Source organism: Globicephala melas, chromosome 1 (genome assembly GCF_963455315.2).
Source record: "Globicephala melas chromosome 1, mGloMel1.2, whole genome shotgun sequence".
Taxonomy (NCBI): domain Eukaryota; kingdom Metazoa; phylum Chordata; class Mammalia; order Artiodactyla; family Delphinidae; genus Globicephala; species Globicephala melas.
In genome coordinates, this window is record NC_083314.1 from 70814867 (window position 1) to 70836780 (window position 21914).

General features: G+C 37.1%; 1 protein-coding gene across 2 annotated transcripts in view; it reads right to left on the reverse strand.

Moving 5' to 3' along the window:
• ATF6 (activating transcription factor 6) overlaps positions 1-21914 on the reverse strand; it is a 220448-nt gene that overhangs the window by 171853 nt on the left and 26681 nt on the right. For both annotated transcript variants that reach the window (XM_060297221.1, XM_060297216.1), the window contains 3 exons: positions 20129-20349; positions 3742-3927; positions 2721-2812 (listed from right to left, as the gene is read on the reverse strand). In XM_060297221.1, the coding sequence (XP_060153204.1) occupies positions 2721-2812; positions 3742-3927; positions 20129-20349 (499 nt within the window). The remainder of the gene's footprint in view (positions 1-2720; positions 2813-3741; positions 3928-20128; positions 20350-21914) is intronic.

Below are 21914 nucleotides of genomic sequence, written 5' to 3' on the forward strand. Positions count from 1 at the left end.
GAGTGTAGCTGGAGAAGTTCTAACAAATGGCCTACACCCATGAAGCCCCCTCTGGTACTGAGGGTCCCAGTAAAAACGCTTCATTTTGAGAGCTGTTAGTGACTCTGTATTCACTCCACAGTAATCTGATTCACTTTATTCAAGGAATTTAATTATTTTCAAGTTCCTAAGTCAGGATGACAAAGTTTTGATTAGCATGTCTCTTTTCTCCTTTATTAATCAAGAGATAGATCTTCATGAATAAAGAAGTCCCAGTCCTCAAATACAAAAATTAAAATGACAAAATAATTTTAATATGAAAAATATGGGTAAAATGTCAAGAGTAAATAATGAATAAAGTAGTAAAATAATTTTTTAATAATTCAAAGGCTTACTCCAGGTATCTCTTCAGCATATTCTATGTAACTTGTCTAATATAGTGTGGACTTTCAAAAATAAGTCAACTCAGAATTATGCCTTCTTTTCACTGAGTTGCCTTAGTGAACTAATTAAAAAGTAGATAGGTCTCTGGGGCTCCATGATGAGGTATCAAATGCTCTGGGGAACTGTGCTAACACCAAACAATAACAAAAGTCCAATACGAGATCTATATTTTATTTTTTAGAAACCAACTACATAGGAATAAAATAGGAGTGACCTAGTTTGCCCATCAAACATGTGAAAAAAGGGGTTCATTATACTATTTTTCTCTAATTTCTCTGTCTGAAAACCTTTATAATAAAGTTTTATTAATAAAAGAGATTAATTCAACTTATTTCAGTTCTCAACTAATTTTAATATAGATTTCGCTCCTCTCCCTAATAAATCTGCTTTCCAAGATTACTACTGACCTGCTAATTACCAAATTCAATGTTCCAGTCTCAGCTTTCTGCCTCTCTCAAGCCCTCAGCATGTGATGTCACTGCTCAAGCCCCTCTTAAAACTCTTTTCATCCTTAGCTTCAGAAAACCATTCTCTTCTCATTCTATACCTAACCCTATTCACTCTAAGTTTCTTTTCCTGAGTCAATCTACTGCTCATGCTGATTCCCTCAGATTCTTATTACTCTTCTTCCTCTATTTTTCTCCTTGGATAATCTCAGCTATTCCACTAACATCTCTGTTTGTCTATCTACCTATCTATCATGGTAATTCCCAATATCTAGTCACTATCTCAAATTTCCCATACTACTAATAAAAACCACTGTCTTCCATCATAAAACTATTCATCTTTCTATGTTAGCTACCTCCTATTACAGCATCACCATTCAGTCCTTCAAGATAGAAATTTTGGAATTATGTTTAATTTCTCTCTTTTCTTCCTCATGCTCCACACTGTATTCGTCATCAAATCCCACAGAGTCTATCTCAGAGATGTACCCTGAGATAGTCCATCCTTTCCATCACCATAGTCTAAGTTCAGGCTCTCACCTATTACCTTAAATACACCAACAGCCTCCTAATGCTGTCTCTGCCAATAGTTTCTCCTCCATCCAATCCATTCTCAATGCCACCCTCAGAGTCATCTTCCTAAGATACAAAACTGATTATGTTACCCTCTGCCTAAAAACTCAGGAATGCCTGGTTTATAGTAGCACTGTATATAGCAGCATACAAGGCCCTTCATTATCTGGCCCCCACTTATACTGCTAGCCATATTTCCTCATACACACTCCCACATATACAAAAATGCACTGAATTTTTCATTTTTTTTCTGAAAATGTCAGGCCATTTCATAATTGTGCCTTTTATCATGCTGCTCCCTCTGCTTGGCATGCCTTTCCCATACTTTCCACCTGGCAGACTGTCATCACACTTTAAGATTCAGCTTCCTCTATGGGATGTCCCTTACCATTCTGTCATTCAACAAAAAAATGTTTTGAGCATCTATCAATATGACATGAACCTTCTCCTCAAGGAATCCATATTCTCATTTATATTCTTTTAGTACTTTGTTCATACTGATGTTATGACATTCATCACATTATCCTGTAGTCATGCTTTTACATGTCTCTCCTCCAGCTGGATCACGACATCTTTAAAGGCACGGCCCCTGTCTAACTACTCTTGACTCCCCAACACCTAGGATGCTGATTTTGTTCATGTGTTGAGTGTGCCATGGTTAGTGGGAGTCTGAAAAAGATGATTTCTAAGATCCCTTTGAATTCTAGTATTCTATGACTCCAACACAAAAGCAGCATTTCTTAGCTGTGATTTAGCTGAAAACCTGAACCAAGTTCAGCTAGATCCTTAAAATATTTATACTGATTCACATTCCAAATCTACTAAAGAAGAAACTGAGAATTATTGCTCTACCTACTTATTTTATAGCTAGGGAGGAAGCCACCCAAGTGCCTTATAATCTCTGATACTCAAGTATCATAGTACTGAGGTAGGTAATATTATTCTTATAAACACATTTTAAAAGTAAGTAACTGAGGCATAGAGAGATTAAGTAACTTGCCTAAGACAACAAAGTTACTAAGTGGAGGAGATAGGATTTGAACTCAGGCAGTCTAATTTCAATGCCCATGATCCTAATCAGTTCATTATTCTGCTTCATCAGTGATCTGTTGAATAACTTAAGGCTTTCTTCATTAAAAAACATGAACTTTCTGCCAGACCTAGGTGAAGAACAAAACAAATCCATTTTTCCCTAGCTTATGACTAGAGCTAGAATAATAAATAACAAGAATTTAAATTTTTAGCATTAGTATCCAAAATAAATATCTATACACTTACCTCATGGGTCCATAGTTCAGTATTACAAATGCCAAAACTATCATCACACAGATAGCTCTTCGCTTCGGACTGGGAACTTTAAGCCTCTGGTTCTAAAGAAAAGGACCATATGAAATACAATTGAACTACAGATCAATCTCACAAAAAGCAACAACTGAGACAACAACTCTCCTCTTCACCAGTTATGTGAATACTTAAACAAAAAACCAAAACGCAAATGTGAGGAAATAGTACTTTCCAAAAGACTAGAGCAGAACTTTCCAGAGAGAGAGAAAAGGAGAGTAGCAGGAGAGAAGAAACATAGCAGCCACCCTGTGGCAGAGGCATCCTCACCCAAAAGGAAAGAATTCAACCATTTTTATAATTTTATGGATCTTCAAAGAATCCTAAGATACTTCTGTGGTTTGTCTCCCTATTAAATCATTGTTTTCAGTAACATAATGGAATATTCCCATATGCTCAAGGAAAGATAGAAAGAGCAATATAAGAAGCCCCACTCAGTAGGCAGAGGCATCAATTTGGTTCAGGACAGCACTGCAGTAGGAAATCCTGAAAGCAGCAGATTTCATCAACAGAACTGAGGAGAAGATTAACCTTGCTGGGACCAGCATGGCAACAAAATAGAAAACATAATAGTGGTCATGTAGACCAAGAAAACATTAACAAGTTTTTATTTTGTATTGTTTTCTTTTTTAAAAGGGAAGACCTAGTGGGACTATTTAGGAGCCCCAATATGATTCATTTAGTCAAAAAAAAAACAAGAGAGTGCTATGGTAATAAGTGAGGAGAAACCCAGGAAAAGAAGACAACTTTTGTATACAGCTTGTGAGGTACAATTCAAAACCTCCTCTTTCCAATACTTTATCCTTACTACAAATGTTTTGGGGTTTATCGTGCCTGCCTTTTCCTAGTACTATTATTTTACACAATTTAATTTAAAATGTAAAATTTCCAATTGATTTATCAGAAAAAAAAGAACACTTTAACCCATTATCCTGGCTGTATCACAACCATCACTCACCTCTGATACAACTTCATCCAGCTGCCGCTTCAGGGATCCGTTCTCTTTCTTCAGCTTCTCATTCTCCAGAAGGGCAGCCTTTAACCTTGCCTCTAAACCTAGCATGTATTCTTTCTTCTTCTTGCGGGACTGACAAGCTGACTCTCGATTTTTTATCATACGTTGCTGCCTCCTTAGCACAGCAATCTAGGAAAAGTTACGGTGAATCAAAATATTTGGATTTTAGGATCAGATCAGTTAAGAATATACTGATTTTTACAATTATCTTTTAACAAATTGTTCAAAACACAGGTTACTGGTTGTTTTAAAAAATATTACTCAAAGTAAATTGAAATCAAATGATTAAATAAGGCCTTCTAAAACCTGTTAAACGTTTTCTTCTGGTGTTTTCTAAGGCTTATTTATTGATCTTCCAATTTTCCCTTTAGAAACACTACGTATATATGTATGTATATATACAGACACCTTTAATCTATATCGCAGGCCCTGAATTGACTATTTTTCAGAACCATACATCCAATTACCTATAAGGCCACTTCTACTTGTAGAGTTACCATCACTTGAAATTCACTATGTGCAAACTGAACTCATTATCTCCCTCTATTTTTGAAAAAATCTATTCATTTTATATCAGTGGTATCTCTCAGGATATAATGGAAGATGTGACCAGTAACCTATTTTTCTTTCATTGTCTAAATTTACTCCCTCTCTCAACCTCCCACTTACTCACTAAATATGTATTGAGGATATACTAATGACCAAGTTTCTTCCAGTGAAAGTGTCTCTGTCATTCCTTTCTATTTCCACTGCCATTCTCCTAATGCAGGCACTCATTAACTCATCTCTAGACTACAATAGCCTCCTAACTACTTTAATTGGCTTCAGGCTCCTTCTGTCTACCATTTCTAAGGTAACTTCCTTCCCCTAAAAACCTTTTAATCTTGCTATTCCATTGCAAAAGCAAGCTAGTCATGCATTCTAGCTACCCACCTTTGCTTTCAAGATCTTCCATAATGTGACCACCCCCGACTTCTCTATCCCCACAACTATTCACACCACACCCTCCAATCTTAACATTTAAGGCTACTCCATGATCTTCATACACACCTAACTCGTTCCTTTATTCATACTGTTTGTTCCAATTTGGAATGCTGTCTCCTCTACTAAGCTAATATTAAGGACCGTCCAAACTCTAACTATGATAAACCACTCGGAGTTTTTATATTATCTGAATTTCTTATGCCCATATAATTTGGAAGATACACCTGAACACTCTAATGGTCTCAACTGTCTCAAAAATGTTGACTCTCTCTCACCACCTAGATTTTATACCCTGGAAACCAAAACTATGTAATATGACCCACAATAGCTACCATAATCAAAACTTACTGAGCAAAATTATTTTTGTCATATTTTCTGAACTAAGGTGTGGAACCTATTTGTTTTAATTTTAGTCTAATTTATTTGGGAGAGATGGTGAGGTAGCAAAAGTCCATAAAAAGCACCAAATAATATTAAATTTATTATTGTAAGAATACAGATGACTGAATTACTGAGTTCTCTGTTTTGTAAAGGACTTTAAAAAAATAAACATTTTACTGTGGGTGTTTAATAATGCTTACTCAGATTGGTAAATACAATTAAATAATACTGATTTCTTTTGAAATAACAACACAATTCCCACCCCATACTACATTTGCTAGAAACAGAGGTATACCAAAGCCAGCCAAGCAATCAGAATCCACAAGGAAAAGAAACATTATATGAGATGTCAAGAGGAGTATTTTTTCCTTTTTTTTTCTTTTTTAACTGAAACTTCACAAGAATGCTGACTTATATAACCATCTACCAAATTTATAAAGTTTCCCTGTGGAATAACTATCCCACTCTTCAAATGCTAAATACACACACACACACACACACACACACAGAGGTGGCAAAGCCACGATGGACTGATTATTCATCAATTTCAAACTATTCTCTGGACAATGCCACTTTGTTCAAACTACTGTTACTCTCAGTGATCTTCATTGTTACTTGGAATGCCAGTATCCATAATTAATACTTAATACTAGAGTGCTTAAGTACACAGAACGCTGAACAAACACATAAAAGAGAAGGTTCCCAGATGGAAGAGTTTATACTAAAAGTTAGATAAAAGGTAACCTTACTTTAAAGGCTAATTAATGTATGGAATTTGGGAAGGCTTACAGATGGCACACCATTTAATAAATTTCAAACAAGGATTAGGGATTTCTGTAAACAATAAAAGCACCTGCATTTTATACAGCATGAAGTTTCAAAGGCTGTCAGTGCACATGCCTCATACTAAAAAAATGAAAACCACCTGTGGCCAAATATTCATTTCTTCCCACAGAAAAAGACACAATAGCTCTGAAAATGTGGTAAATACTCAATATTACCAATAAATATAAAGGATAAATACAGTAAAAATATATAAAATCCACAGGAATCACCAGAGTTCCAACTTTACATTTCAGCAAGCTATCTTCAGCTATCTAAATAAATAATATTTAAATTATTCTATATATTCTAGGCAAAAAAAACATAATTTTCAGATTAAACACACACATACTGTTTGGTTTTTTGATGGGGAATGACATTTTATAAGAAAAAAAGGATTACACTATAATAACTGTTTTGTAAACTAATTTTTAACATACAGTGTATCATGATCATCTCTGAAATGCCATGAGAATGGCAGCATAGTATTTCAATTATCTTGATGTTCCATAATACATTTAATTAATCTCCTCTTGTTGAAATTTTTACAGTTTTCAAGATTCTTTAAAATAAGCCTTATCATTTGATACTGTTAGAGAGTGGAAGAGTCAAGGCTAGAACTTAGGACAGTTGATTCCAAGCCCAGTGCTTCTGATACAACAGCTCCCCACTGCTTTTAAACACCAAACAGGAAGTCTTGCGTCACAGTATGGAACTCTAAACTCAGTGAGCTGTATGATTACTTTAATTATGTGCCTGTTTGAAATTGAAGGCTTACGGAACTGCTTGAATAGAAGCTTATTTTCCTCTATTAGCAGTCTGCAAACATAAAATCAATACTCTGGCCCATTAATCAATTGACACATCTCCCTTATGGGCGTATGAGAAGATTCAACATGACTAAAATGAGTGAACAGCTAGCCAGTCACTGCTTCTGGTCATTCTGCCTTCAGACAACTCTTCCACCAAGCATTGTGCCTTGGAAAAAGAAAAAAGAAAAAACTCCACGGCAGCAAAATATTCTCCCTTTAGTGACACTGCACTATAAAATATGGTGTTTCACTATCAAACAAACATTTATTTGACTGTAAGAAAGAAACTCGTAAAAGGAGAACTTTCACAAATGGACAAGTACTTTTTGAAGGCTGGATCAACTTAAGAGTCAAAACTCTAAGTCTCTTTCCATTATGTTTTTAAATTTTAAGTTACTGACTAATAAACACTATAAGATATTATGTTCTTCTTACAAATAAAATAAGGCTATTTAGACCCTTGATTCTGTGATGTTGCTAAGAAATGAGCTTCAAAGTCCTGAATCGCTATAAATTAAAGATATTAAAATAAAATATTTACTGCTAAGAAATACATTCTAACATCACACACAAGCTCAAGAGAGATCAAGTACTGATAACATACAGCTGAATCAATCACTGGCTTACTGCACATCTGTCAGTTCTAATTCTCATTTTGCTGAATCTTTCCCTCTCAACTGACGTATGAAGCAGAAACTGTCACTGATTAACCTCTTCATCATGTCAAACAAAAATTTTTTCAATTAAATAAAAAAAAAGGGGCTTCCCTGGTGGCGCAGTGGTTGAGAGTCCACCTGCCAATGCAGGGGACACGGGGTCGTGCCCCAGTCCGGGAGGATCCCACATGCCGCGGAGCGGCTGGGCCCGTGAGCCATGGCCGCTGAGCCTGCGCGTCTGGAGCCTGTGCTCCGCAACGGGAGAGGCCACAACAGTGAGAGGCCCGCATACCGCAAAACAAACAAAAAAAAATTACCTTTATTTGAAATTGATTTAAAAGGCAAAGGAGTAAATTTTCTTAAATACTTCTTTTAATTTACATAATTATTATATTATTGTATATCATAGTAAATATTATAAATACATCCTAAAAAAGATGTACAGCAAAAATCAATGGCAAATTTAATTTATGGCAACCTTATTTTAAATATTCAAATAAATTAAACATTTCAATTTGATTTCTCTTAAGAATCTTAAGTACACTCCTTTTTTCTCATAAAATTATTTTAAACAGAAAACCAAAATTTTTACTTATACTACATCTACTCTTCTCAAATCTTATGACAGAAAGCCAAAATTTTATTTTACTCTCTATTAAGTTGTGTGTGTGTGTGTGTGGTGTAACTAGTTCCTACTCATTAAAAGTTAAATAAAGACTCTTCATTACTGGTAACAGGAGCCATTAAATTGGCAGTCGAGTAGATAATTTTCACCCAGATTTCCAGAGTGAGAAAGGATAACAGACAAAATCCCTACTAGATTGTAGGTCCAAGTTGCCCTATCCAATCCCATCTTCTGAGTGAAAAGAAAGAACTGGTAGAGAGGCAAAGACAAGAGTATCCACCAGATGCCCTCAGGAAAGCCACACTATGGGCAAAGCCTCCTGAAGAATGCAGGAATCTTAGTCCTGTGCACAGGATCTTCAAAGATCCTCAGAGCCGTTTCCTGTGCCTTCAGTTAATGACTCCTCTGCTTCATATGTCCGTAGAAGTACTTGGTGTAGCTATATAAGAGTAATAGTAATTTAGTCATTAAATGACAACACTGGGTGCTTCCCTGGAGGTCCAGTGGTTGAGAATCCGCCTGCCAATGCAAGCCCTGGTCCGGGAAGATCCCACATGCCTCGGAGCAACTAAGCCCGTGTGCCACAACTACTGAGCCTGCGCTCTAGAGCCTGTGAGCCACAACTACTGAGCCCACGAGCCACTACTACTGAAGCCTGCTTGCCCATGCTCCACAACAAGAAAAACCACTGCAATGAGACGCCTGTGCATTGCAATGAAGAGTAGCCCCCGCTCACCACAACTAGAGAAAGCCCATGCACAGCAACGAAGACCCAACACAGCCAAAAATAAATAAAACAAAGTAAATAAATTTTTTTTAAAAATGACAACACTGGAAGTCGGGAGTTTTTTTGATGATTTTTTTTTTTTGATGAGGACCTTTTTTTTTAAAAAAAACATCTTTATTGGAGTATAATTGCTTTACAATGTTGTGTTACTTTCTGCTGTATAACAAATTGAATCAGCTATATATATACATATATCCCCTCCCTCTTGCACCTCCCTCCCACCCTCCCTATCCCACTCCTCTAGGTGGTCACAAAGCACCGAGCTGATCTCCCTGTGCTATGCGGCTGCTTCCCACTAGCTATCTATTTTACATTTGGTAGTGTATATATGTCAATGCTCCTCTCTCACTTCGGATGTGGACCTTTTTTAAAAATATATATATTTATTTATTTATTTGGCTGCACCGGGTCTTAGTTGTGGCATACGGGATCTTTACTTGCGGCATGTGGAATCTAGTTTCCTAACCAGGGATTGAACCTGGGCCCCCTGCATTGGGTACACAGATTCTTAGCTGCTGGACCACCAGGGAAATCCCAGAAGTCAGAAGTTCTTAATTCTTGTCCCAGCACTGCAATAAATTAATTGGAAGATCTTAGAAAAATCATTTCTTCTCCCAGAGTCTATTTAAACATTAATAAAAAGAGGGAGTTAGTAAGAGCTTATCTCTTGTTTCATTAGACTGTGTATGTCAAGAGAAATGTAAAATACGTTTCTTACTGTGGATTGTGGACAAAAACTTTAAAGCCACCGCTTTAATCCTCTAAAGGTCTCATCCAATCCAAAAACAAAACGGTTCTAGCACTGATGTTAAACATGTGTGCTTAATTACCATGTAGCACAATAATGACTACTGTATCATAAAATATGGATGATATTAACTTTGCTGTTTTATTTGATACCAGATTGTTCAAATAAGGTCAATCTTTATGCTTTGTCTCTCAAGAGGTAAAACCATCTGCTTGAATGTTTTTTTTTAATTAAGAGAATACATTTGCAGAGGGAGAGAAGAGGGAGCAGCAAGTTTCAAGATGTAGGTAATTTGAAGTTTGCACTGCTTCAGGGCTGCCTTGAAAGCCCCATTAATGCAGCACAGAGTAATGACAACAGCACTGGACTCAGAGAAGGCCTAGGCTTAAATCCTAACTCCATTATCGCAGGTCATATGATTGAGGTGAGGATCAAATGAGTAATGGACATGAAGGTTCTCTGCAAACTGTAATGTACCATACACATAAGTGTCAGTAAAAAGAAACATCCTGCAGCTATGAATAAACTGGGTGAGGAGGCAAAAATTCTTAATTCCAACGACAATGTGCCTCACAGCTGCTCCGATAAACTGCGCAACTAAAGTAATATTGAAAATATCTGTCCTCATTCCATCTCCTGTTTTTACACATTTCAAATTTTAAATATCAGACTAAAATAAAAACAGACAAAATATGGAAATCTCACTTAATTCCTACAAAAGCAGAAAAACAGAGCCTAAGAATAAAAATCTAATCTCCTCCCAAGATCGCTCAGACTGCTCCTTATTCTGCATTTATCAGGACTCTCATTCACCTCAAAAGGCCAACAGGAGGTTTTATGCACTTAGAAAGTGTCTGGCACATACCACTTTATCAATATTAGCCATCTAAGTAATATGGCCTTGGCTGAAATATTTAACCAATTGATTCATTCAATGGTAAAATGGGAATAAAGCCTACTTTACAAGGATTCTGTGAGAATCAAATAGGACTATGCAAAAATAAATGTGAAGCACTTATCAAAACTATATTAGAGGGGCTTCCCTGGTGCTGCAGTGGTTAAGAATCCGCCTGCCAATGCAGGGGACACGGATTTGAGCCCTGGTCCGGGAAAATCCCACATGCCGCAGAACAACTAAGCCCGTGCGCCACAACTACTGAGCCTGCGCTCTAGAGCCCTTGCTCCACAACAAGAGAAGCCACTGCAACGAGAAGCCCGCGCACCACAACAAAAAGTAGCCCCCATTCGTCGCAACTAGAGAAAGCCCGCACACAGCAACAAAGACCCCATGCAGCCAAATTAACTTATTAATTAATTAATTTTTTAAAAAAACTATATTAGAAAAGAGATGAATTTCTCAAAGGTGTCAAAAAGACAAAGGCTGGGGCTTCCCTGGTGGCGCAGTGGTTGAGAGTCCGCCTGCCGATGCAGGGGACACGGGTTCGTGCCCCGGTCTGGGAAGATCCCACATGCCGCGGAGCAGCTGGGCCCGTGAGCCATGGCCCCTGGGTCTGCGCATCCGGAGCCTGTGCTCCGCAATGGGAGAGGCCACAACAGTGAGAGGCCCGCATAATGCAAAATAAAATAAAATAAAATAAAAAGACAAAGGCTGTGGAAATGTTCCAGATTAAAAGAAGCTAAAGAGACATGACATCTATATGCAATATCTGACCCTAAACTGGATCCTGTATTGGAGAGAAAAAAACTGAACTGATAAAACTGTAACATTGACATTTGAATAAAGTATTTTACAAACATAAATTTATGGGTCTGTACTGCAGGTATGTAAGAGAATATCCCTATCCTGAGGAAATACACACTGAAATACCTAGGGGTAAAGGACTATGAGGAATGTAAGTTCCTCTAAAATAGTTCAGGAAAAAATCTGAGTATGTATGTATTGACAGATGGATAGACAGGCAGATAGATAACATGAACTAATAAAGCAAATGTGGTAAAATGTTAACAATAGGTGAACCCAGGTAAAGGCACGTGGGTGTTCTCTGCACTACTTTTGTTTTTGCAACATTTTAAAATTTGAAGTTATTACCATATACAAAGTCTAATACACATGTACACACACACACACACACACACACACACACACGGCTGCAGTGCACACATAACACCAAGGAGTTACAGGAAACGAAAAAAGAAACTTTCCTTTAGAACTCATAATCAAGGGGCGGGGGGGTAAGAGCCACAGAAAATTTTAACCATAACAGGTTTAATCTTTGAGTACCATTTGTTAACCACCTTTAACCAGTCAAAAGTCCTCTTCTGTTAACAATTAATATTCTTTCACATATTTGTAAAGCAGTAACGTTCTGGAGAACATACACCTTCTAAGACTATATAGCTATTGATCCTTTCATTGAAATAATTTGCCATACTCCTTTGTAAATTATCTATTCACTTATTTTGTCCATTTGATTGCTGGATTAACTTGCATTTTTCTTTTTTGTAAACACTTTATATACTAAAAATTGTTTTTAAAAGACTATGAAAACTTGTACATGAATGCTCAAAGCAGCATTATTCATAACAGCCAAAAAGTGGAGACCATCCAAATGTCCATCAACTGATGAATGGATAATCCAAATGTGGTATATCGGAACAATGGAATATTATTTGGCCATAAAAAGGAGTAAGATACATGTCACAACGTGAACGTCCCTTGAAAAATATTATGGTAACTGAAAGATGTCATACACAACAGCTACATCATGTATAATTCCATTGAAATGAAATGTCCAGAATAGACAACTCCACACAGAGAGCAGATCAGTAAGTAGCTGCCAGGGGCTGTGGAGGTTGGGGGATGAGGAATGACTGTTAATGGGAATGGAGTTTCTTTCTAGGGTGATGAAATATTCCGGAATTAGACAGCAGTGATAGTAGCACAACTCTGGGAATATACTAAGCAACCATTAAATAGTACATTTTAAAAGGGCAAACTCTATGGTGTATGAAAGTTAGCTCAATTAAGCTATTAGAAAACCAAACAACCAAGGACTTTCATTCACCTCAAAAGGCCATTAGGAAGCTATGGACTCTCTTTCCAGACAAGTGTACAGGCACACAAAGTGTTACAAATAATTATGCAAGGAATGAGTGAGGCCAAGAAAAGGGAACACGTTTATGTAAACACTGAAACCTATCTATGGGCTCCATTAAGAAACCCTGTAACTGTCGCTCTCATACGCTGAAAGTGGAAGAACAAATTACAACTGTGTAGAACAGTTTACCCCTAAGGTGAAAAACTACCGACCTTCTGACTCTCCAATTCCAATTACAGGAATTTCTCCTACAGGTATACTTGCACATGAACAAAATGAAATAAGTAACAAGTTATTCAGTGGAGGAATGTTTACAAAGAAAAAACCTGCAAAACTCTTAAATGAGTATGGCACCCTGTGAAGTAAGACTACCATGCATCTATTAAAAAAATAGGAAAACTTTTTATGTACTGATGTGGAAAAAATCTCTAAGATGTATTAAGTGAGAAAAGCAAGGTATAGGACAGTGTTTATATTTATAGTATGTTACCATTTCCATAAAATAGGTAAATAGGGAAAAAGACAAATACTTATATATTAAAGAACTGTCTCAGGAAGAATGCATAAAATACTAGTAACAGTGACTGCTTCTGAGCAGAGGAACAAAATGGCTAGAAAGCATCTAGGGCATGGGAGGACTGTCTCCTTAAGAATGAGTCTCCAGGGACAGGTTACAAGAAGGGAAATCAGAGAAAGGAAAGAAGTATTTAATTATTTATTGATATAAATCAGCACCCCTCTAAAAATAATTATTTATTAACCTTATCAAGATGCTACACTGAAAAATACAGAATAAAGAACGTTAAAGTCGCCACAACATAAATCTAACCTAATGCAACACATCAGGGAAAAAAAGAAGAAACCTTCTGTTCACTTCCCATTTCAAAGATACTGTAAACACAAATGAGATTACTTGCCAACGTCTTTATTCAAGATAAATTTTTAGAAGCCCCAAATTTCCATCTAAAAAGGAAGTGCAAATATTTTAACAAAGCATGTTTTTCTTTTATTTGCAGAGTCCCTGGTAGCAGCAAAGCCAAAAAGTAGTCAACACAGAAGTGATTTTTTTTTTTTTACTAGAATGTGGATAGCTTTTCAGATCTCCAAATCTTCCTGTTGAATTTGTTCTGATGGATTCCTCTACTTTATAGCCTGAAGAAATATCATGATCTCAATGTTTCTGTTAAAGACTTTAGTTACTAAAAAGTATCTACTCATTATTCACCTTCTTAGATCTGAGGTACCCACACAATTTAAGGATATTTAGCTCACACCTTGACCCAACAGAGTATCTCTTCTTGGGTGTTACAGATAAAATAAGCAGCTTAAGTGTCAGTAAAAGTTACACTTTTTTTTTTTTCTGAAATAGAACATAGGCACTCTCCATTTTTCTAAGAGTTTCTCTGCACTGCTTTGCATTGTAAACAGATTATTTTAGATTCATATTTTTCTTGGAAGATACTCCTTTAGGGGCTCCCCTGTGAGTCATGCTACACATGTCCTCCTGGGTACAACAAGAATACAAGGCCCTGACCACTCTTTACCTAGGCCATTTCTCAGGGTTGAAACCTTGAGAGATAAGGTAACATCTTCCTCGGGACAATTAGGAGGCTTGCTTACTCCTTGCTGTAAAGGTAGTCAATTCCCTTGGGCTTCCCTGGTGGCGCAGTGGTTGAGAATCTGCCTGCCAATGCAGGGGACACGGGTTCGAGCCCTGGTCTGGGAAGATCCCACATGCCGTGGAGCGACTAGGCCCGTGAGCCACAACTACTGAGCCTGCGCGTCTGGAACCTGTGCTCCGCAACAAGAGGAGGCCGCGACAGTGAGAGGCCCGCGCACCGCGATGAAGAGTAACCCCCGCTTGCCACAACTAGAGAAAGCCCTCGCACAGAAACGAAGACCCAACACAGTCAAAAATAAAAATAAATAAATTAAAAGAAGGCTCAACATTTAAAAAAAAAAAAAAAGGGTAGTCAATTCCTCCACTGCTGCAAAGGAACACTGTGTGCACAGCACCCATCTGGGCCAGTGTCACATTACCTCAGTGGTGACAATACTAACAATACCTGAAATCTTGAACTTAACTGTATAACACTGTCTCCATAGGAAACAAACACAAAGTTTTAATTTGGTATGTATGCTAGGGGAATCCCCTTCACACCATTCAAATATTTGAAGGACAGTGGAAAGGGATCCCCCCAGCAACTACCTTCTCATGATGGTTCTAGTGACCCAGGGCAGGGACTTCCAAAGGATAGGGACTGGGATGGAAGAGGTCAGGTCACTAAGTAAAGAATTAGACAGAGGGTCCAAAGTAATAAAGGGTTTGGAAGATGCTCAACAGAGTGAATGGGCTGAGAGGAAGACCTGGGCCTCCTGTCAGTATAGCCTGTACCCCTTCATCAGCCTCCTATCTGATGTTATTTCTAGTTCTGACCTAGTTCCTGATCATTTTCTTTCCATTGTTTCCACCAACTGATTTCTATTAAGGGTTTTTGCTCCACGTTGACCCACTATGGAACATGTAGAATAGAATTTCACCACTTTTTTTTCCTGCTCTGCTGTCCCAATCACCAGAACAATGTAGCTCCACAGCCTTAAAACCAGGACCATAATGTCTCATGAACTTTATGGAATTATAACGGGTAGGCGGAAGTACTAAATGCAGATTTAAACAGACTGCTGTTTTCCAAGCCCTTGGTTTGATGTTTGGTCACATTCAATAGCACTTTAAAGAAAGATAAGCATGCTTTCCCATGAAGGCATCTTTGTAGTTCCAAGATTACCATTTACTAAGAAACTGCTTAAGAGAATGTCTACACTGAAATAAGAGACCATGTTCATTTTTTCCATTAGGATCACAGCCAAAAACCAACCATATTTCTTGAAAACTTAGATGAGGTTTCCAAGAGTTAAACAGAACAGATTTACCAGCAAAAGGCAGAAAGAGTGATATTATAATTTGAACCAGGCAAACTGTTTCATAACAGAAAATGTGGCACTTAATGTAGTCTGCAGAATATGGTATGCTAAAAACGCTACTTAATGGCAGTAGCAGGCCTCTGGAGAGTGAAACTAGCCAAACAAAAGAACAAAAAAGGTAGAAAAAAAGAAGCCATGTCAGCAATACAAAGCCACAAAAGACTGATGCACTTTTTTTTTTTTTTTGGTGCTGAATTACAACTTTTTCACCAGACCTTTGGTTTAAAAACAAAAAAAAACACTTGAAAAATTTTTCATTTTGGCCATTTTAAACCAGAAATTTATACTAACTCAAATTTATCCTAATTTAACAGGACTTGAATCTAACAAACACATGCACTATTGAGTTCACAGAAGACTATATACATGAGCAGATCAAAGTTTTCTGCAGCTCCTTCTGGAACAGATTTACTCTGGGTTCCTGAATGGCTTGGCCAGCAGATAGGCCAGACTGATGTTTCTTTACTTGAAATAAACATTAAGTCAAAACCTCTACCAGAAAACTCATACTGAAAAGGCTTGGCTCACTTCCTGACATGCTAGCCAAGGAAAAATAAGCAAAAAAACCTCCGTGCAGGTTGACCAGAAACTTTATTCTAATCGTCTTTTGGTCTCTTGCACCAGACACACAGTACTTGAATCTTTCTTGTGTATTACTGTCAACTCTAAATTTTGAAAAGTAATAAGAATGCTAGTCAATAAATAATGCTTAAAAAAAAAGCTAATACTTGTTGGTTCTATACTTTCTCATCTCACACAGCCCCCAGTTCTTCAATGTTGCCTGAATTATTCACCAAAGTTACATCAGTAAATTATTCACCAAATTTACAGAGCACTCTTAAGAGTGCAAAAGCGGAACAGACATAGTCTTTCTCACCAAAGAACTTCTAAAGGATGTCTGGCTAAAAGACCAACAAATAATTAATAGAAATGTTTAGAGATTACAAAATGGGTCAGTGACATACAATGATTGCCAACATTAAGATGCTCACTATTCAGATATTAAGCCTAGAAAAAAAAAGACCTCTTCTGGATTTTAAATACAATTACTGTATCAAAGAATTTCAGAATTAGAAGAAACTTTTCTATAACTTACCTGAACCTGTTCTAGATGAGTCCTCTGAAATAACCCAGAACAATTATCCTATTTTCCACATGACAACCTTCATTTCCTAGAAGATAGCTCTATTTTCAGTCTTCTCTCCTTCACCTTACTGAATCATACCAACCCTTAAACCCTTCCTCTCCCCATGACATGGTTTCTAGACCTCCTCCCCATCCTAGCTACGTTCCTCTGGACTGTCCAGTGATTGAATGTCATAATTCTATGAATGTAGACTAAAACTATATTAATATTTTTAACAACTGTGATATACTGTTTATATTTTTAAAATATCTAATTAGTCATTACGTTTTTCATGTCTAAAGTATTTCATAATACATATTTTAAATGTCTAAACAAATTACATAAAGACAACTTTGGGGCTTCCCTGGTGGCGCAGTGGTTGGGAGTCTGCCTGCCAATGCAGGGGACGCGGGTTCGCCCCCTGGTCTGGGAGGATCCCACATGCCATGGAGCAACTGGGCCCATGAGCCACAATTATTGAGCCTGCGCGTCTGGAACCTGTGCTCCGCAACAAGAGAGGCTGCGATAGTGAGAGGCCCACGCACTGCGATGAAGAGTGGCCCCCGCTTGCCACAACTAGAGAAAGCCCTCGCACAGAAACGAAGACCCAACACAGCCATAAATAAATTAATTTAAAAAGAAAAGACAACTTTGGGGGCTTCCCTGGTGGCGCAGTGGTTGAGAGTCCGCCTGCCGATGCAGGGGATACGGGTTCGTGCCCCGGTCCGGGAAGATCCCACATGCCGCGGAGCGGCTGGGCCCGTGAGCCATGGCCGCTGAGCCTGCGCGTCCGGAGCCTGTGCTCCGCAATGGGAGAGGCCACAACAGTGAGAGGCCCGCATACCGCAAAAAAAAAAAAAAAAAGAAAAAAAAGAAAAGACAACTTTGAATATTTTCTATTGCAAGTTCTATTTGGGAATATTATAGAAGAAACATTCAAATTCTCAATTTAAAGAGTATTAAAAGAAAATTTTAAGGGATCATTTTAAAAATCCTTCAGGACAGAAATTATTTCAAGTATCTTATTTGACCACAAAGGTATGAAACTAGAAATCAACCACAGAAAGAAAAATGGGAAAAGAACAAACACATGAAGACTAAACAACATGCTACTAAAAACACAATGGGTCAACAATGAATCAAAGAAGAAATCAGAAAATACCTCAAGACAAATGAAAATGAAAACATAGCTTTCCAAAATCTGTGGGATGTAGCAAATACAGTTCTAAAAGGGAAGTTCATAGTGATATAGGCCTTCCTCAAGAAACAATAAAAATCTCAAATAAACGACCTAACCTGCCACCTAAAGGATTTGGGAAAAAAGAACAAACAAAACCCAAAGCCAGCAGAAGGAAGGAAGTAATAAAGATCAGAGAGGAAATAAATAAAATAGAGATCAAAAAATAACAGAAAACATCAATAAAAACAAGAGCTGGTTTTTTGAAAAGATTAAATGGACAAACCTCTAGCCAGGCTCACCTAGAAGAAAAGAGAGAGGACCCAAATAAACAAAATAAGAAATGAAAGGGCTTCCCTGGTGGTGCAGTAGTTAAGAATCCACCTGCCAATGCAATGGACACGGGTTAGAGCCCTGGTCCAGGAAGATCCCACATGCCGCAGAGTAGCTAAGCCCATGCGCCACAACTACTGAACCTGCACTCTAGAGCCCATGTGCCTCAACTACTGAAGCCCGCGTGCCTAGAGCCTGTGCTCCACAACAAGAGAAGCCACTGCAATGAGAAGCCTGCACGACCGCAACAAAGAGTAGCCCCCGCTCACCGCAACTAGAGAAAGCCCACGCGCAGCAACAAAAACCCAACTCAGCCAAAAATAAATAAATAAAATAAATGAATTTTTTTAAAAAAAATCCTCTTTCATCATTCTTAACTTCCTCAGTCTCCTGTGAAAAACATACTCTTTTTTTTATTGGTTGTACAACTTTTTAATTGAAAATATCATGAAATATTTTTAGATCTTTGTTATTATTGTTCATATACTTATTGTAGAAAATTTACCAAACACCAAAAGGAAAGAAAGATTACATACCCAACTTAAATAATTACCAACATTTTGCCAATCATGTTTCCTCTATCCTGCGCTCATCATCTCCCCATAGAGTATTTTAAAGCAAATCCCAGCTTCATATCATTTCACCTTCAACTGAAACACACACTATGCATTAGTGCCTATTATGCCATAAGCACTGTGCTTACCTTTTTTAGTCCACAAAATAAACTAACATAATAGTCAAGCTTAATCCTGTACTATCCATGTCTGTTCTCACGTGACACTAATGTTCCTCCTTCATGTTTTGGCACACAGTTTTCAATACCTATGTAAACTGTGGGAATTACTATAGAACTTCGAGGTTCTACTTCCAGTAGATAATATTCTTTTGTTATGGGTCCTTACAATATTTCTGATGGAGATTACTTGGTTGTGTTTATGCAACAGTAGAGCAGTTTCACAACTAAATGGGCTACTGACGTGCTAGTTAATAATTCTGGTAGACAGATGAGTCAGTAGTATGATAAACAACCTTACATAACTCACAGGATTTTAAAAGTACTTTGCAATACCTAAAGAAAAGGTGGAGAAGCAATATTAACAACCACAATTTTAGAGAACCCACTTTTAGACTGATTATTTAACTTTCATTTAACTTTAGGACCATAACGTTCAACTACTATTTAATACATAACATGAGGTATTTTGTATCACTTTTAAAGAAAGCAAGAGTTAGCTGGCAAGTACTATAACCAGTTCTAGATTGTGACAGATCTTAGGAAACTTTCTGTGATTCACAACAGAAATTTTGAAGTTTTGCAAAGATGGGGAAAAACTAAATAAAAACTAAATAATCATTAAGAAACAGAATTCCTAATAGCAAGGTGTCATTAAGCAGTGGTGAAAACCCTTCAATAAGTCAAGAGAGAAGATAAATATAAACCCTGACTAAAAAGCAGTCTACAGACTCTTATCTGGGGAGTTGCCAAAAACATTTCAATCAGGAAACATGAAAGAATCCTGTAAAATACTAGTGTATGATTGAGTTGGGGGTGACAGTCTGGAGGAATGTGATGAAAAGGTTCAAAAGAAGGAATTAAAGAAGAGGGAGGTATGCCTACTTCTCTTTTCGTCAAACCACTTCAGACTTTTTTTAAACCTTTTCACTTAGATTCTAACATAATAAGCCTTACCCTAATTTTCCACCAAAGACTGGATCTGCAATTTCAGCACATTTGACACAATATAACAAACTTTAAAAACCAAAAAAGTGTTTCGTTCTTTTTTTTGTTTTCATTTTTTAAATCAGGCATTAAAAAAGCACTAAGCTTCAAAACTTACATCTGAACCCACACTTCTCATGGTACTTTGTAGGACAGGTTTAGTCACAGAAAGTTTTCCATTCACTGGGCTATTTGCCACTGGGGCTGGTACCACGTTCACCACGTGATTAGGTAGCTGTGTGGTTGCCCCAGCGACAGCAAGGACTGGTTGAGGAGGGGACAGAACTCCAGGTGCCTGGAGTTGTACCATGGTAGGCTGAGAGAGCACCACTGTCTGACCTGCAGTAGAGAAAAAAGAAAAGGAATCAGAGGGTGCATAACTACTGTGGCAGGAGAAGCTATTCAACATTTAGGTCTCTTCTGCAGATATAATAGGTAAGACCAAACGGAGGGATGTGAAACCACCAATTAAAACACAATCAATAGCAGCACACATTCATACTGACTTTTGTTGTGTTTTTAATGAAACTGACTAAATTCATTCTCTTTGAAGTTATCATTAACGTATTTCCACACTTTTTTTCAGCTAACACACATCAAATTTGCTAAGTTATACATAGGTTTCTCTAAGTATTAACCTCTGAAATTTATTAGTGCTAAAAGTATTTATCATATTACTAATATCAAACCTTCTATTCTGAACATAGAATCATATATTTTAGAAATACATGTAACACCAAAAATATATGACAGAGATTCAGTTACTCAATACCTGGAAGAACCTGAGGCTACAAATATCAAAAATGTTAAAACCACTTAGCTAACATGGGAAACGTAAACCTGTAATTTAAAATAGTCTGCAGATAATATTGACTCCCCTACCCACCAAAATGGTCTACAAATCTTTTCTCAATCTTTACATTTAACCTTATTTTAAAATTACACTAATCTGAGGAAAATTAGTATCATTAACCTAAAGAAGGCTCATATAACTCATAACACTGGTCTATGAAAATTTTTACTTGCCTGCTGAGTATTTGCTTTCAGATCTGGCCAGTTTTATAAGGTGTTGAAAGCCTCACCTAACATCCACAGCTGCTTGAGCCCATTTAGCAAAATAAAGGTACTAAAGTAACTGGCAACTAAAATTTCATATAGTATATTTATACTCTTCTTTAAGGGAAAAAAAACATACTATACTTTCAGACAGTGTAACATGATCCATGTAAAACTCAGCTCAGTATTTCAAAGGATCAAGGAATCTAAAAATCAAAATGACGCTTCAGAACACCTGTTTGTTAAGAATATCTGTCTTAGCTTAAAAAAAAAAAATCACTTGTATAAAATCAAAGTCTTTATGTTTCAGAAGGCCTCAGAAAGCATACGAAAACTAGGATTTAATTCATAGCATTTTATCCCAGGTAAATTAGTAAGAAAGACCTAAAAATAATCTCACAGATTTGTAATATATACAATTTACTTGAGCGTAAATGATCACTAAATATTTTTATCTTCTAATTTTCCCTGGCATAATTTATTTTATGAAATGAAAACATAAAATACAGAAATGGCTCATAAGCAGATATATATTTGCTTATGCCAAATATTCAAATAAAAATAATTAACAGGGAATTCTCTGGCAGTCCAGTAGTTAGGACTCTGCGCTTTCAGTGCTGAGGGCCCGGGTTCAATCCCTGGTCAGGGAACTAAGATCCCGTAAGCCATGTAGCGTGGCCAAAAAAGAAAATTTATAAGTAAAATAAATAGCATATTTATTTAAATAGTAAATGTTAAGTTTTTAAATTACACTTATTGAGATATTACAGTCAATCTGGTACTATGAAAAGACATACTCATCAGAATGTAAAACTTAAACCAAGGGTTCCCACCCTGAATATAAAGAC